The 17,650-nt window shown below is 36.7% G+C and overlaps 1 protein-coding gene across 1 annotated transcript in view; it reads right to left on the bottom strand.

Moving 5' to 3' along the window:
• The window catches only part of LOC148940732 (uncharacterized), a 146,689-nt gene that overhangs the window by 93,405 nt on the left and 35,634 nt on the right, over nucleotides 1-17,650 (bottom strand). Inside the window, 1 exon segment of the mRNA XM_089105056.1 lies at nucleotides 14,819-14,936. Coding sequence (XP_088961182.1) covers nucleotides 14,819-14,936 — 118 coding nt within the window.

Genomic DNA, 17,650 nt, shown 5'->3' with positions numbered 1-17,650 from the left:
CCCGGGGGACCTTTGAGGACCGGGAGCTTCCTTCGGGGTTTGGGTAGGGGGATCGGAACCCTTCGGGGTTGGGGTAGAGGACCTCACAACACTGTTCAAATGGAACTTGTGTAGTATAACGACCACAGAGTTTCACCCTCAAATCCTCTTCTAAAATCTCTTCAAAAATCATCTTTTAAAATGTCTCTATCTGTTTCGCCGAAATAGTTCCATAACCTGTCTAAAACAATTTCGCCCAAATAATCCCTAAACGTAATTTCAGCGTGTTCCTTTTGTTTTGGCATCTCTGCGCTAATGCATTTCAAATTAATAAGAAACCTGATTCCCGTGCTAAAACAATTCATCGCTAAGATGTTTCTTGTAGGATTGTTTCCATGGCCTTTGGTTATTAATATCCTTTGGAGTTCGACCAAAAGAGTTGTTTCCGAGGCAAAGACATTAATGACTTGGATATATTCCTGGAGAATCGTTTCTATGCGAAAATTTTAAAGTCTGACAGATGATGTCATTGGTTGATTGATCTGTCAAGAAAGGGGAATTAATTTGTTGTTTCTAAGGGGAATTATTGACTCACGATAGGTGAATTGAGGTCGACAGCACAGGTGTTCCAAATTCCTGGACGGCATAACATTCGCTGAGAGCGTGCACTTACAACAACCTTGACCTTGACAATTGCCTCAGAAACAACAACAAATACTATTTCTGGACACCATGACATTCGCTGAGAGCGTGCCCAAAACACACCTGGAAAAAGAGGTCATTGACCCCATTAACCACGTGCTCTCCCTAGGGAGGCTATGCCCATATATGGAGTCCCGTCAGTATTCTATGCCCATATAAGGAGTCCCGTTCGGAGTAGCGCCCCCCTCTCTACTCATGATCCCTTTGTGTCAGCAAGTGAAATGGTCAAAACACCCTTATTGGAGCTATTTTTTCAATCCATTCATTGTTGCCAATCACTGTCCACAAGTTATGCAAGCTATCTATTGTTCATATATAAGGTTTTTATCAAAGAGGTAATCGTCTAAACTTTGAAAAAAGCCTCATTCGATTTATAAATTGAAAGTTCTAGATCCGTTTTTTAAAGTCAAGAATAATCAGACAGTAAGCAGCCCCCCCCCCATGCAATAAAAACTTGAAACTTTTTGCAATCAAAAACTAACAAAAATTAATTAAAAAAAACTTTCCGAAAAATAAGTTTTTCAAAAAAAAGTGAAGGCCATTTTAAACTAAAGCTCAGGAGATATGAATACCTGTTAAAATTCAAACTAAAAACGACCAGAAATTACTATTAAAGAATAAATGAAACCCAAAACAAACAGAAATTAAATAAACAATCATAGCAAAAAACAAACAACAACTATTAATATAAATGAATAAATATATTTTAAAGCGAGTAATGCTTAGATTGAATATGAAAATCAAGCTTAAAACGAAAAATAATAGTTTGCTATTAAAGTATAAATGAAACTTAAGCGAACAGAAATTAAATAAACAATCAATGCGAACAAACATACAATATATATTAATGTAAATGAATAAATAAATCTTACAGCGAGTGAAACTTAAATTGAATGTGCAAATCAAGTTTGAATCGAATAAAAATAACTACAAACAAGAGTTTGGGTATCGCCTCACTGCAGAAGCCTAAAACTTACTGCGCCATTGGCGCTTTACTGAATACGAATTATATTACAAATATTTTCTTTTGCACTTTATATTGAAAACAAATATTAAAACTACGGTAAAAATTTTGAACTGATGAGCTTTCAGCAATTAATATCATTATACATCATTCAGTTTAAATAATTAGTTCTTTCCAAGGTTGGTCAAGGCAAATATAGTTTCACTACAAACAAAATTTGGATAATGCCCCCTTCTTTAACTGCAAAAACCTAAAGCCTTCTGCGTCATTGGCGCTTCACTGAAAACGAATTTCTCTTATATTACAAATTTATTCTTTTCCAGTTCTTACAGCATTGAAAATGAAAATAAAAATTACAGCGAAAAAAAAAAATTTGAACTGATGGATCTTTCAACAATTAATATCATTATATATCTAATATTCAATTTGATTTTGTTTATACCCAAGACTGTTCAAGACTCATATAGTTTTCAGTAAGGCGCCAATGACGCAGTAGGTTTTAGGCTCCTGCAGTGAGGCGATACCCAAACTCTTGTTTGTAGTATTTTTTATTCGATTCAAACTTGATTTGCATATTCAATTTAAGTTTCACTCGTTTTAAGATTCATTTATTCATTTACATTAATATATATTGTATGTTTGTTAGCATTGATTGTTTATTTAATTTCTGTACGAAATGGCGGATATTTGTGGAAGTGACAAATAAGAAAAAAATCAAACAGTTCATAGTAAACAATTGTAAGTAAGAACCGACCCGGCTCAATACTAACCGAAACTCTAAAAAACAGAATTTTGATGCCAACAAACATGTATAAAAAATAACTTATTTTTCGGAAATTTTGTTTTAATTAATTTTGGGAAAGGCTTAATGGATCGATTTTTAAACTTCTGGGGAGTAGGCCTACTGGTGGTCAAGCGAAACTCAAATTTTGTTTTGGGAGAGAGCGTAGAGGTAGATTAGAAGACACTACGTGTACCAAGGTCATCGAAAAAGTATACATGCAATACATTAGGAACACCTTGGGGGATGGAGTTGAAACCTTCAGGTGCTTTTGCGGGGAAAAGGTGGTGGAGTAGCGGGGACCTCAAGTTTTCTTTTAGATGGAGGGGAAAGGGCTAAACAAACTTTGTCTCCGATTCACAGAATCGTTTTCAAACAATAAGCTTCTATAAAACTTGCAATTTATGCACCGTTAAGTACCCAGGTAAATTAAATATATTACTTGTTGTAAGTTTATCGAAATGTAGTTTCTTCAATATCTAAGGAACGGGTTGGGGTATCAAATTTGTAATTTCAGAGAGTGGTGGGGGAGGTAGAAGGTTGATACTATTAGAGGGAGACATTAGAGGTAAATCTAGAGAGAGACACTACAAGCAATCGGATTATCAAAATATCATACGCATAATACCTCAGGAACGACTTAGAAGATGGAACTGAAACTTTCAGGTGGTGTTAGAGAAAGATGGGCGCAAGGCAAGAGGATTTCAACTTTGCGTTGAGGGTAGGGTATACATGTTTTTTGTCCAGTCAACCTAAACGTTATTGTGCTATAAGCCGCTATGGATTCTAATTCAAGTATACTGGTTGTTTACTATATAACGGTGTTAAATCCTCGAAACCCAGCATTTTTGTGATTTTATAATGTCAAAATATATTTTGTTTTAAGTAAAGTGGAAATAAGGCTTAGGCCTTTAGAAAGTTTAAGGGATGGTAGCAGCAATCCTGCCTTCATAAATAAATAAGTCTTCGTAGTAATTTTTGCAGGTATAAAGTTTGATTGGATGATTCATTTTATCTAATTGTTTTAGGATTTTTTTCAAATATGTAAGGTCCTGCAGTTGTATTGATTTATGAAACCCAGAATAAGCCTAAATTTATTTTGTTCCAAATTGGCTAGTCCCGTACTAGGCAGGTATACAGGGCAAGACTGAGAAAAAATTGGAAAAAGTGGGCTGTATAGATTCATGAAACTCTAGGATGAACCAAACTGAGTTTTTCTTGAGTTTTTCAATAGACCGAGGAGTTCTTAACTAGAACAACAAGTTTGGAAGAAAAATGAGACTAAATATTGTTAGCCTGAAAATTTGAATTGTGTTTACACGGACCTTCTTTACAATTGCAGGTCATGTTGACAACTAAATTAAATTTCTTTCTCTTGTTACAAAGATTTCTCATGTTATTTCTCTTCTCTTATTTGTCATGACTGAAACAATAAAAATACGCACAAAAAAAGTGTGACAACACAACAAAATAATATGACACACAGCATATATAAAAACAACAAAAACAATATGACATGCCAAATTTACAAAAAAAGAGTTTGTGCACCTTCCCCTCCCTCTCGAATCTTCCAGACGGCTTGAATGTTATTTGTGTTTTAGTGAAACCGGTATTTATTTTGGACAGTCAAATATCGACAAAAAAGAGAAAAAAAATATCAAAATGAAGTTATCATAATAATAAGGATTTTTGAAAGAACCAATGAGAGTAGACAGATTGTTTAAAATTTGATAATATTAAAGGCTCAGTAATTTTTAACTTTTCCATGTCATGATTTTAAATGAGAAAATTTTTTATTCATTTTAATTTCTGTTTTTTATATTTCATATATTCATCTATAGCAGTATACTATATTGTAATATCTGATACGATTATTTATTTCAATTTCAGCTAGTTTTGGGTTTCATTTATTTATTGGTAGTTTTTTTTTGTTTTAAGTTTAAACTATTATAAGACTTTATATTTGCTTGTCTTAGTTTATGGTGCTTTACTTTTCTTTGAAAAAATTCTTTGTGGAAAACCTTGAAGAAGCAACTTCCGTAAGTTATCTTAAAACCCACACTTTAACTTTTGCGTTTGACTAGTTAAGCATTGAAATCTAATTAGGTAATTACTGATAAAAACAGACTAGCGTGTATCAAATAAAGCGAATTAAACCATTAAGATTACTATCAATCAAATAAAATTGGCCTACTCATAATGTCTATCTGAAATTAATGTCAAATTACCTAGTGGATGTTTTTTGTGGTCTGGTTCTATGTATGACTTTTGAAATTCAGCTTTCTTTGTAATTGGTCAAAATAAAGTACTTGAAACAGTAACTTGGAGATTGTTCCATATCATGATGTAGATTAGACCTACGATTGTCCGAACGAATAGGTGGCCTGGAAATCGTGGACAGGCATATTTTTCGAATAATCAAGAATTAACAAAATAGCCAAAAATTAGCAGAAAAATATTTTTATCACGTTTTGATGTTAAAAAATAGAATTACTTTTGCCACTATTACCTTATTATTATTTACATTATTTACAGTTGAATTATCTTTTTTATCTTTTTTTTCAAATCACGTTGTCATGATACCACAATTTAACTAGACCATGTGACACAAAGTATTGTTATCGATATTATGTCTACACATAACTTGTATTTCTCAAAATTATTCAATACCTCGGAGGACAAAGATCGGATTATCGAGTCTAGTGTGTTAAGATTACAGCAATAAAAACCCTAGTAAAAAGCAAACCACGGCCGATAGTGAATGAAGGTTCAAAAACACGTTGCTGAAAAATCTGCCTAGTGACAAAAACTGATTCATAGCTAAATAAGAAATGGCAACAATTTATTAAGTTTATGTTAAAATTAAAAGATTATTGTGAATACAAATCTATGAGAATTCCAAAAAATACCTTAAAATCTTCCAAAAAGGGCACCATTGGAATTACCATGGTTAAAACTAGAGACATCTCTTTGGTTTTTCTCCGGAGCTAGTGTGGCACTCGAAGATTATAAAGAGCTGTTTAAGAGATCATTTACAAGGCCAATGCATATACGTTTATATTGTAAAGAGAGCCCCGCGGCATTGCTACTGGGTCCCGGCACTCGGCACGCGGCAGGCTTCTATATATAGATTGTCCCTTGTCTTCTAAACGCAGAAAATTTAAGCCTTTTCTTGATGTCATGACGTCCAAATGGACCTTAAATTAGAATTGGTGTCTTTGTAAAATTAAATTTTTTTTTTATTGGACCTTTAACTTTTGCCTTGGCTTATCTTTTGTCATTATGAAAGACATATTACTGAGCCTTAGTTTCATTCAATTGTTCAGGTGGTGGGACAAAAACTTCTTTTTCTTCCAACGATTTATCTAGTTCAGGTTTTTGATTTTCAAAGGTATGGAAGGCATTGACGACCACCTTTGTGTCTTTCAATTGTTCAGGTGGTGGGACAAAAACTTCTTTTTTTGCCTTGGCTTGTCTTTAGTCGTTATGAAAAACGTATCGCCGAACCTTTTGTTCCTTTTAATTGTTCAGGTGGTTGGACAAAAACTTCTTTTTCTTCCAACGATTTATCCAGTACATATTTTTGATTTTCAAAAAAATGCTAGGTATTGATGACTTTATCCATGTCAAAATAAAAACCCAATCATTATCGCTATCATTTTCAAATTCTTTGGTTCGTTACACCTCGGCTTATCTTTCGTCATTGTGAAATACATATCGTCGAACCTTTGATATTTAACAAAGGTATGGGGTACGCGGCAGGCTTCTATATATAGATTCTCACTGTCGCTTGTCTTCTAAATGACTTCTGACTCATCTAGATCGTTTTTTTTATGCGAGAATATCCCAATACACCAATTTTCCGAAAAAATATGGAGCTTTTTTCGAGAATATATATATATATTAACCTTTTAATAAAGTAAGGTTTCCACCTTTACGATTCCCTACAGATATTTTTAATCAGCTTATTTTATTTAATTGATATTGACGTTTTTGCCTGCTTGAATTTAAATTCCCTTGGGATTTAGTGACTTAACAAGTATTGGACTCAGACAGAAAGATTTAATTACCTTACAGTGCAGTGTTGCCACCTACTGTACCGTCCAAAAATAAGCCAAAATTAAAAAGTAGTTTCCGGAACAGAATATATTAGGATATATTATATAACATATATTAGGCAATAAGCAGAAGAGGGGAGGGCTCCTGCCGCAAGCGCCGTATGTACCTGCCGGTATTTAGTTACCCTTAAATTGCCGGGAATTGGTGAGCGGGTCCCGTCACTTCCTTTGTTCCTAGCATTGTGTGATTCAGTAGACTTTGGCTGTTTTCTAGTGAAGACACTGGCTGGTTTTGAGTGAAGACACCCCAAAAACTTTTGATATTTCGTTCATTATGGGCGAAAAAATTGATACAGGTCACGGTGGAAAGATTATTATCAATCCTGTGCTAAACTAGATTTCACGCTCGAGGAGAACGGGGGAAAAAGCGGAAGTGATTATTGTAAAAGCCGTGAGTTTCTTCTCGTTTGATGATATTATTGACGCAAATACTTTACTCCACCAGGAGTATATATATATATATATATATATATATATATATATATATATATATATATATATATATATATATATATATATATATATATATATATATATATATATATATATATATATATATATATATATATATATATATATATATATATATATATATATATATATATATATATATATATATATATTAACCATTTTAATAAAGTAAGGTTTCCACCTTTACGATTCCCCACAGACATTTTAATCGGCTTATTTTATTTAATTGATATTGACTTTTTTGCTGCTTGAATTTAAATTCTTGGGATTTAGTGACTTAACAAGTATTGGACTAAGACAGAAAGATTTAATTACCTTACAGTGCAGTGTTGCCACCTAGTGTACTGTCCGAAAATAAGCCAAAATTAAAAAGTAGTTTCCGGAACAGAATATATGAGGATATATTATATAACATATATTAGGCAATAAGCAGAAGAGGGGAGGGCTCCTGCCGCAAGCGCCGTATGTACCTGCCGGTATTTAGTTACCCTTAAAATGCCGGGAATTGGTGAGCGGGTCCCGTCACTTCCTTTGTTCCTAGTATTGTGTGATTCAGTAGACTTTGGCTGTTTTCTAGTGAAGACACTGGCTGGTTTTGAGTGAAGACACCCCAAATACTTTTGATATTTCGTTCATTATGGGCGAAAAAATTGATACAGGTCACGGTGGAAAGATTATTATCAATCCTGTGCTAAACTAGATTTCACGCTCGAGGAGAACGGGGGAAAAAGCGGAAGTGATTATTGTAAAAGCCGTGAGTTTCTTCTCGTTTGATGATATTATTGACGCAAATACTTTACTCCACCAGTAGTATATATATATATATATATATATATATATATATATATATATATATATATATATATATATATTAACTCATTTTAATAAAAGTAAGGTTTCCACCTTTACGATTCCCCACAGACATTTTTAATCGGCTTATTTTATTTAATTGATATTGACTTTTTTGCTGCTTGAATTTAAATTCTTGGGATTTAGTGACTTAACAAGTATTGGACTAAGACAGAAAGATTTAATTACCTTACAGTGCAGGGTTGCCACCTAGTGTACTGTCCGAAAATAAGCCAAAATTAAAAAGTAGTTTCCGGAACAGAATATATTAGGATATATTATATAACATATATTAGGCAATAAGCAGAAGAGGGGAGGGCTCCTGCCGCAAGCGCCGTATGTACCTGCCGGTATTTAGTTACCCTTAAAATGCCGGGAATTGGTGAGCGGGTCCCGTCACTTCCTTTGTTCCTAGTATTGTGTGATTCAGTAGACTTTGGCTGTTTTCTAGTGAAGACACTGGCTGGTTTTGAGTGAAGACACCCCAAATACTTTTGATATTTCGTTCATTATGGGCGAAAAAATTGATACAGGTCACGGTGGAAAGATTATTATCAATCCTGTGCTAAACTAGATTTCACGCTCGAGGAGAACGGGGGAAAAAGCGGAAGTGATTATTGTAAAAGCCGTGAGTTTCTTCTCGTTTGATGATATTATTGACGCAAAGACTTTACTCCACCAGGAGTTAAAAATCGAAACTCGCCTAATCAGGCATAGTAAGAAGGAGGAAGAAAATGTTATAGACATTTGCAAATGGTTCGCTCAAACGGCTAATCGTGACAAAAATCTAATTCCAACGTTTGCCATATTGACGCCTTGCTTCGTTCCTGCAGTGGATGAAAGCACATCTGCTACGGCTATCTGTCACTTAACCGAAATTAAGCGAAAATTAAGCAAACTCTTGCACTGAAGGCTCTGAGGGGGTTATCATCCTAAAAGACCTAATTTCAATAACTTTCAACTGTGTTGAACAAAATGGATATCTCAAAATTTTGATTGGATGTGTTTGGGAAAATGGTGGGCGTGAGAGGGGCGTTAGTCGCTCTCCAATCACTTTCAACTATGAAAAAAGGCACTTGCCCTTTCAATTTCCAATTGAATGAGCCCTTTTGAAATTTCTACGTTTTCAATAAAAACCTTATACACCCCCGGGGCATAACTTACAACTCTTGCCCTGAAGGCTGTGGGGGGGGGGAGGGAGTTTCATCCTTAAAGACCTAATTTCCAAAACTTTCAACTATGTTGAATAAAATGGCTATCTAAAATAGTGATTGGATGTGTTTGGAGAAAAGATGGGCGTGAGAGGGGAGTTATATGCCCTCATTCTTATATGCCCTCAGGGAATAACTTAAAACCCTTGCCCCGAGGTTTGTTGGGGTGTTTCCTCCTCAAAAACATATTTTCTATCTGGCAATCAACTAAGCTGAACAAAATGGCTATCTCAAAATTTTGATTGAATGTGTTTGGGGGAATGATGGGCGTAGGGGGGGCTAGTTGCTCTGCAATCACTTTCGACTATTAAAAAGGGCCCAAGCTACTCCAAATTCCAATCAAATGAACCCTTTCCGAATTCTCTACGACAACTCCTTTGATACGAAGTGCCCGGGTAAGGAGGAAAAAAATAATACATTTTGCCCAAATCGTTCTTTACTTAGGCAGCGCTATCGCGCTGCCTATGATTGTTCATGTAGGAAGACAAAAGCTTCTTTTTCTGCGTATTAAATTGCGTATTTGCAATTTATTAAATTGCGTTTTAATTAAATTGCGTATTTGCATATATTTAACAAGGGTTAATATTTGTATATATTTTAACACGTGGTATAAAACCACGTCAAACAGGTTTTTTTTATATCTTGTTCGACGTTCATTGGTCATTAGCCGCCATTCCTTGTTCGAGTCGGAGAAAATCTGTCATTAGCTAGTTTAGACCAAAAGCCAGCCAACTTAGGAAAATTCGAATCCTAATCTGTCAATTTCTGTTGCCGTGAAATTAGAGGCGGATTCGAGTTGCTTTAGTCACCACACACGTTATGCCACTTGGGCCAATATTCTGAATCTATTCAGTGGTCAGATTATCAATCCACCACTTAGACACATCCAAAAAGGGTTGCTTCCGCAACATCATCAGTTTCTGATTATTAATGTCAAGCAATCAGCGTCGAGAAACCTAAATCTTAAGTCTTCAAGCCTCATAGTGGAACGCCACTGCAAGAACGCAAATAAGCCTATAACGTGACCAGGACGTGACTGAATCTACAGCAAATCCACCACGTTTTAGCCACATGTTAACCCCCGTAAGCCTGGGCTTATACAGACGCAAAGAAACACGAAAATCCGCCACATGTTTCTCACTTTCAGCCTTTTTAATCAGACAATAGCAGCATAAAACTAAGAAATAACGATTATCCTACTTACATTTTGTACGTTATGTTTTATTTCTTTTCGAAAACATAATCACTTATAGACCAGATCTAAGGGTCATTTCAGACGCTAAGGATTCCTGCCCGGAATCCTGGTCTGGAGTCATGAGAGTCACCGTTTATTACCCATATTACTCATAGACCTCAGAGAAATCAAGAAAATGGATCTGAAAAAGAGTAGGCTAAACTAACAGGGGTGTTACACTGGTTAGAAGTCGGACTAATGTGTATACTTTCTTTCAGGTGCGTAATTCAGTATCTCAACAAACCATCACCTACGTTTCGTCTTCTTCAAATGAAGTGACGGTTCCTCAGATCGAGTAAGCACGAAATGACGAAATAATAGCACGAAATGATACCCCGAGGAACCACTACTTCTGTCGCAGGTCTCCTGGAGCCTCTGTTTCTGCAAGATACGCCTCAAAATGAAGAACATAGGGGTTCCAGCAGCCCTATGGATATTTCTTCGTCTTCTTTCGTTCAACCATCCCAACCGTAGCTAGTACAATACCCTGCGCATGTGACCTCTAACGGAAAGCCGAAACGGTCATTCAGCACTTCATGATATGAAAAGCACTCGTTGCTGGAGTACTCCGTCCAGGATGATTCTGTTTACTGCTTCTGCTGCAGACACTTTGGTGGCACCTCTACTCTCCCCGGGCAGAGGTACGGATCTAGACCTTTCATAGACGTTGGCGTGAGAACACAGAAAGACATCTCTAATGTTCTCGAACAGCATACTAGAAGTGACCGCCACAAAGACAGTGTAGCTTCATGGACGAAGTCTAAAGCCTTACAAACCAAAGAGATGCAACCAATCAGGTCTGCTTTAATGACAGACAGAAACAAAGAAATCAAGGAGAACAGACAGCACGTAAAGGCCTTATTAAAAGTAACAGCTCTATTGAGGTCTTTAGGGGGCCCGACTAAACAGAATCCTCGACAAACAAGGGAAATCCTCATTGAGACGTGCAATCTTCTCACAGAGCACTCTCCTACGCTCTTCAACAAGGTCCAGAGACGGTACAGTCACTTCACATCCCATGAATACCAGAACGATCTTATTTCGGTGGTCGGTTCCAGGCTTCAGTGAATGATAGTGCAAGAAGTTCAAAGCGCCAAATACTTCTCCGTTCTGGTTGACGAAACGAAGGAGGACTCAAAGAAAGAGCAGCTCACCATTCTTCTTAGGTACTTCGACGAAGGATAAGTAAAAGAAAGACTGATTGGATGTTATCCCATGAAGACCCGGGATACTGAAAGTCAAGCAAATTTCATTCACGAGACAGTGACAAGAATTGGACTCGATTGGAACCACTGTGTCGCACAGTACTACGACGGTGCAAGCCTAATGAGCGGACCATTCCTTAGTATTCAAGCTCATTTGACAGTGAAATCACCACAGGCAATCTACATTCATTACCATGCACATAAACTAAATTTGGTCATTTAGAGCTGCGTTGAATCTGTCAGCACTGTTGTTTTTTTTTTTTTTTTTTTGGCTCACTGGTCCACTCTATACATTTTCATTTCCAATAGCAACACTCGGCATCAGCTTTTTGTCGAGGCCCAAAAAGCTGTTCAACAACCAGTTCTGGATCTGAAAAGAAATGCTGCCACATGATGGTCTTACTGGTATCGATCTGTATCACAGGCTAGATTCCAATATGAATGCATTTTAGGTGTACTGTTTGCTGTAAGTGACGTAGCCGACGGCGAAGTACGGGAAGAGGAAGATGGGCTCCAGAAGAAAATGGAGTCGTTACCTATTATATTCCAATTGTACTACATGGAAGCAATTATGCAAGCGAAAAACTTACTGTCTCAGCAGCTCTAGGCCGTTGGCTTGGTTATTTCCCGATCGTGCAGCCTGATTGAGGGCACAAGAAGCAAAATCGCCTACATGCCTTAAGACCCTTCATTCGTGTCGCTTTTCGAGAAGGAAAAAGAGTTCACGACAAAACTCGAAATTGAAATTCCTGCTGCGAATGAAAAAGCGATTAGACCCTCCTCTGTTGGTCAGAAAGGACGACCTCAAAGAAATCAAAAGATCACCAAGCTTTCGAAACAATTTGTGACAACTTCGACGCTAGGACAGAACTTCATTGAAGCTGGCAATCGGACTGCAACTTTAGCGGATGAAATGAAGCGAGAGAACCTCGAGACTTTCGATTGTCTACTAGCCAAATTTGACAGAAGGTTCACAGATAACCTGGCAGTGCTGAGCACAATCGAAGACTTGGATCCAAGATCGACCAAGTTTATGGACACAAGGCTGCTCAAACGTTTCTCTTCTCTTTACGGCGAGCTTGATATCGATGACATCCTTTTCGAATCTCAGGCTTGTATTGCCAAGCCTTTCGTGCTCGACGAGGAGAAAAAGCCCGAAAACTTCCTACACATTATCTACCTTTTTCAGGCATTACTAGTGGCTTACTCAGAAGGAATTACATTACTTCGCATTGCTGCCACACTTCCTGTGACAACAGTCACCTCCTTTTGATATTTGCACAGAAATATTAGTAAAAAAAAAATATGACCACTTGTTGACGATTTTGCAAAGATGAAACCTCGGCGGTTACCCTTGTTACCTTGAGTGTTGTAATATTTTTTGCTCTTGTTATGTTTTTCCTTTTGTAAATATGTTTGATCTGGAACATTTCTCCTTAAGGAAAACCGAGATTTTGGTTACAACCCTCAGCATAATAAAGAAGATTAGTTTCACCGACGTATTGTTTACTTAAATAATAAAGTTTCTCGCTGAGGACGGCCAGCCTGTAATCTGGTTGAATTTTACACTTTCAGTTTGAGTTTCAATTAACCTCGTTGATTGTAATATTCGTTGTTATAATTGATATTAGAGTTCAGTGTGGCTGAGTTCCACATTCGGCTACAGTACATTTCCAAGCAACACACGGGTGCTGAAAATGCGTTTTTACTTAGAACATTCGATCGATGTGTTGCCAATACCCGCATTCTTACGATCACGAAGTGAATCGCCGGTGGGGGGGGTGGATTTCTTTCCTACCCAAAGGTTTGGCCCACATGGCACCTTTGGCTACTATAACTAGTCCTATTTACTTGAATGTTCTTCAAAAGTCTGTCATGCCAAGTGTTATAGACGACTTTGAACAAGAAGATTTTTATTTCCAGCAAGATGAGGTGCCCTTAGACTTGATTCGTGATGTTAGATCCTTTCTTGATGGAATCTTACCAAAGAGGTAAATTGGTCGGTGGTATGGCATGTCATGTACGGCGTTATGGACGGTGCCATATCCATGTCATATCACGGAAGTATGTTATGGACGGTGCCATGGTGTGTGCCATTCCATCACTTCGCGTTGTCAGCAGTTTCTGGAGCAGAACGGACAAAAGTTTGAATATTAAGTTTTTGGGGAAATAATTGAAAAATAATTGAAATAATTGAACAAGAAGATTTTTATTTCCAGCAAGATGAGGTGCCCTTAGACTTGATTCGTGATGTTAGATCCTTTCTTGATGGAATCTTACCAAAGAGGTAAATTGGTCGGTGGTATGGCATGTCATGTACGGCGTTATGGACGGTGCCATATCCATATCATATCACGGAAGCATGTTACGGGTACCATCTTCCGTCCATGTTGTTTTTCCTTGCTGCAATCTCCCTTGAGTGTCGTTGTTTTCTTTTTGCAATTTGCTGTGTACTTCATTCCTCAGTAGAATATTCCGGTTAGTATTTTTAGTGGGGATACCTTTTAAAATCCAAATCTTCACCGGTACCATTTTTTTACGGGTACCATCTTCCGTCCATGTTGTTTTTCCTTGCTGCAATCTCCCTTGAGTGTCGTTGTTTTCTTTTTGCAATTTGCTGTGTACTTCATTTCTCAGTGGAATATTCCGGTTAGTATTTTTAGTGGGGTTAGTATTTTAAGTTTCCCATTGATTAAAATAGCTTAATGTTAAACGAATATTCCTTGGGCACGGGCTAGGAACTAAATTTGACCTGAACAGACGAAAAATCTACATATAAAACAATTACCGTTTTGACACAACTTACACAGTTTGCAGCAAATAAATACCATGTGGCAAATTATCTAGACACAATGCTACACAATTGTGACAATCCAAAATATTCTACATTGAAAAGCACAAGTTTTACTTCATAGCAAAAAAATGATTCTGATTGTTAGCTCATTAATTTTTTAGTTGTTAGTAGTTTAACAATTGTGTATTCAAGGCAAGCTTTTCGGAGATCTGTAGTAGCTTATGGATACAAATTGGTATTTTTACACATAATGTGTGATAATACACTTCTTACATTATTGTACACGTTATGAAAGAAACAGAAACTTCCAAGCACTTTGAGAACCTAATAAAACACAGGAAAACTGGGGTAATCGGTCAAACATTCTCAGCTAAAGAGGACAGGTTTAAATATTAGCAGTATAAAAAAATGTACAGCACGCATACTGAATCAATGCCACCGAAATTGCTTCAATGTCCTTCTAGAGATTTAGTAATTTTTCTAATAAGGAAAAATTTATATAGAAATTACCTGTTATCTTCTTATGCATAGCTAATTTTCCCTCGAAATCGACACATTTATAGGTTGTGAGATACAAAGATGAATTTGCGGTGCTCTGCCTTCTTGGTTTTAATTGTGCAGTTCTCTCCTAGAAGAATAAAATACGTGAACCTTCCAAGACATCAAAGCTTAAACTAATAAAAAGTGAACTCGACATTCTATTGATTCTTAATATAAGAAAAAACGTCATTTACTGATTTTGTTGCTTCTTTCCCTCTTCAAGAAGGAATCTTATCTCATTGCAAGTGTTGTATTTGACGATTGACAATTTATGGGTAAAAAATTATTGATCCCGATCTAAATATTCTCCGACTTCTTCTTTAGGCTAAACCTATGGACTATATCGATTCATTAAAATACAATAAAGCTCAGTATAAAGTGGTACCTTTGTCAATGACGGCAATTTGTCCTGCCAGGTGGTTTTTTGTTATTATTAATCAAAACTGTGGTTCAATGGGTTTTGCTTTTCCGGTGCCTTCAATGGGAAAAAAGTGTATTGAATTCCCAGCAATCAAAATTAAAAAAAAAATAAATAAATAAAAAAAAAAATTGCTTGAAGTAAGACTACAAAATAGCACTATAAATGGAGGAGAGTTACAGAAGATAAATCACCAAGCTTACATATCTAATTAATCGCAATGTGTAGATCAATGGCCAATGAAAATGACAGTGTTCGACAATTCCTAACCATCGTCTGATGCGCCCTATGAATTCTTGACCAAGTCTTACTTTTGCAGCTTATTTGCAAATTTTGAATGAAACAACATCTAATACAGCTCATTAGTAGTAAAATTTTAAATTCTAAACACAGTTACTACTATGGAAACAGATTGTCATTATAAACTCTAAAGAGCAGGTCATGCCAATAAATTAAAAAGGTTATTTGAAAACAATTTCTATGCACTTTGCGCAAAAAAAACCAATTTTTGCCAGATCATAGGCAGCACATCAGCGCTGCCTAAGTAAAGAACGATGTTGGCACATTTTTTTATTATTATATTTTTTTTTTATTTTTTTTTTTATTTTTTTTTTTTCTTTAACCTTCGCACTTCGTATCGAAGGAGTTGTCGTAGAAACTTCAAAAAGGACTCATTCGATTGGAAAATGGCAGGGTTTGTGCCCTTTTTAATAGCCGACAGTGATTCGAGGGCAACTAACACCCTTTCCACGCCTATCATTTCCCCAAACACGTCAAATCCAAATTTTGAGATAGCCGTTTTGTTGAACGTAGTATGAAGATCTGGAAACTATGTAATTGAGGAGAACACTCCCCCCACAGCCCTCAGGGCAAGGGTTGTAAGTTATGCCCTGAGGGTATAAAAGGTTTTTCATAGAAATCAGTGTCGTAGAAACTTCAGAAAGGACCCATTCGATTGGAAATTCAAAGGGCTAGTGCTCTTTTTAATAGTCGAAAGTGATTGGAGGGCATCTAACCCCCCTCTCACGCCCACCATTTCCGAAGGCACATGCAATCAAAATTTTGATACAGCCATTTTTTCAACGTAGTTAAAAGTTCTGGAAATTAGATCTTTGAAGATTACAACCCCCCCCCCCCCCACACACACACACAGACCTCAGGGCAAGGGTTGTAAGGTATGCCCTGGGGGCATATAAGGTTTTTATAGAAAGTGTTGTCGTATTAACTTCAAAAAGGGCTCATTCCATTGGAAACTGAAAAAGCTCGTGCCGTTTTGAATAGTCAAAAGTGATTCGAGAGCAACTAACGCCCACCATTTCCCCAAACACACCCAATTAAAATTTTGAGATAGTCATTTTGTTCAACATAGTTAAAATTCTGGAAATTATGTCTTTGAGGATGACAAACCCCCCACACCCCTCAGGGCAAGGTTTGTAAGTTATGCCCTTGGAGCATATGAGGGTTTTATAGATAGCGTTGTCGTAGAAACTTTAAAAAGGGCTCATTCAATTAGAAATTGAAAGGGCTAGTGCCTTTTTTAATATTCAAAAGTAATTGGAGGAAAATTAAACCCCCTCTCACGCCCACTATTTCCTCAAACACATCCAATCAAAATTTTGAGATAGACATTTTCTTCAACGTAGTTTAAAGTTCTGGAAATTAAGTCTTTGAGGATGATAACTCCTCCCCCCACAACCCTCAGGGCAAGGGTTGTAAGTTATGTCCTGGGGGCATATAAGGTTTTACAGAAAGTGTTGTCGTAAAAACTTCAAAAAGGGCTCATTCGATTGGAAATTGAAAGGGCTAGTGCTCTTTTTAATAGTCGAAAGTAATTGGAGGAAAATTAACCTTCCTCTCACGCCCACCATTTCCCCAAACACATACAATCAAAATTTTGAGATACCCATTTGGTTCAAGGTAGTTAAAAGTTCTGGAAATTATGTCATTGACGATGACAAACCCCCAACACCCCTCAGGGCAAGGGTTGTAAGTTATGCCCTAGAGCCATATAGGGTTTTTATAGTTAGCGTTGTCACAGAAACTTCAAAAAGGGCTCACTTAATTGGAAATTGAAAGGGCTAGTGCCCTTTTTAAAGGTTGAAAGTGATTGGAGGGCAACTAACCACCCTCCAACACCCACCATTTCCCCAAACACATTCAATCAAAATTTTGAGATAGCCATTTGTTTCAACGTAGTTGAAAGTTCTGGAAATTTGGTCTTATTATGCCCTGGGGGCATATAAGGTTTTTCTAGAAAGCGTTGTTGTAGAAACCTCAAAAAGGGCTCATTCAATTGTAAATTGAAAGGGCTAGTACCCTTTTTAATAGTCGAAGGTGATTGAAGGGCAACTAACCCCCCTCTCACGCCCACCATTTACCCAAAC

This window comes from Artemia sp. Qi Xiang Cuo, chromosome 19 (genome assembly GCF_049724085.1).
Source record: "Artemia sp. Qi Xiang Cuo chromosome 19, ASM4972408v1, whole genome shotgun sequence".
NCBI lineage: Eukaryota > Metazoa > Arthropoda > Branchiopoda > Anostraca > Artemiidae > Artemia > Artemia sp. Qi Xiang Cuo.
Note: the sequence above shows the minus strand (reverse complement) of the source record. Positions and strands in the feature narration are given on the sequence as shown.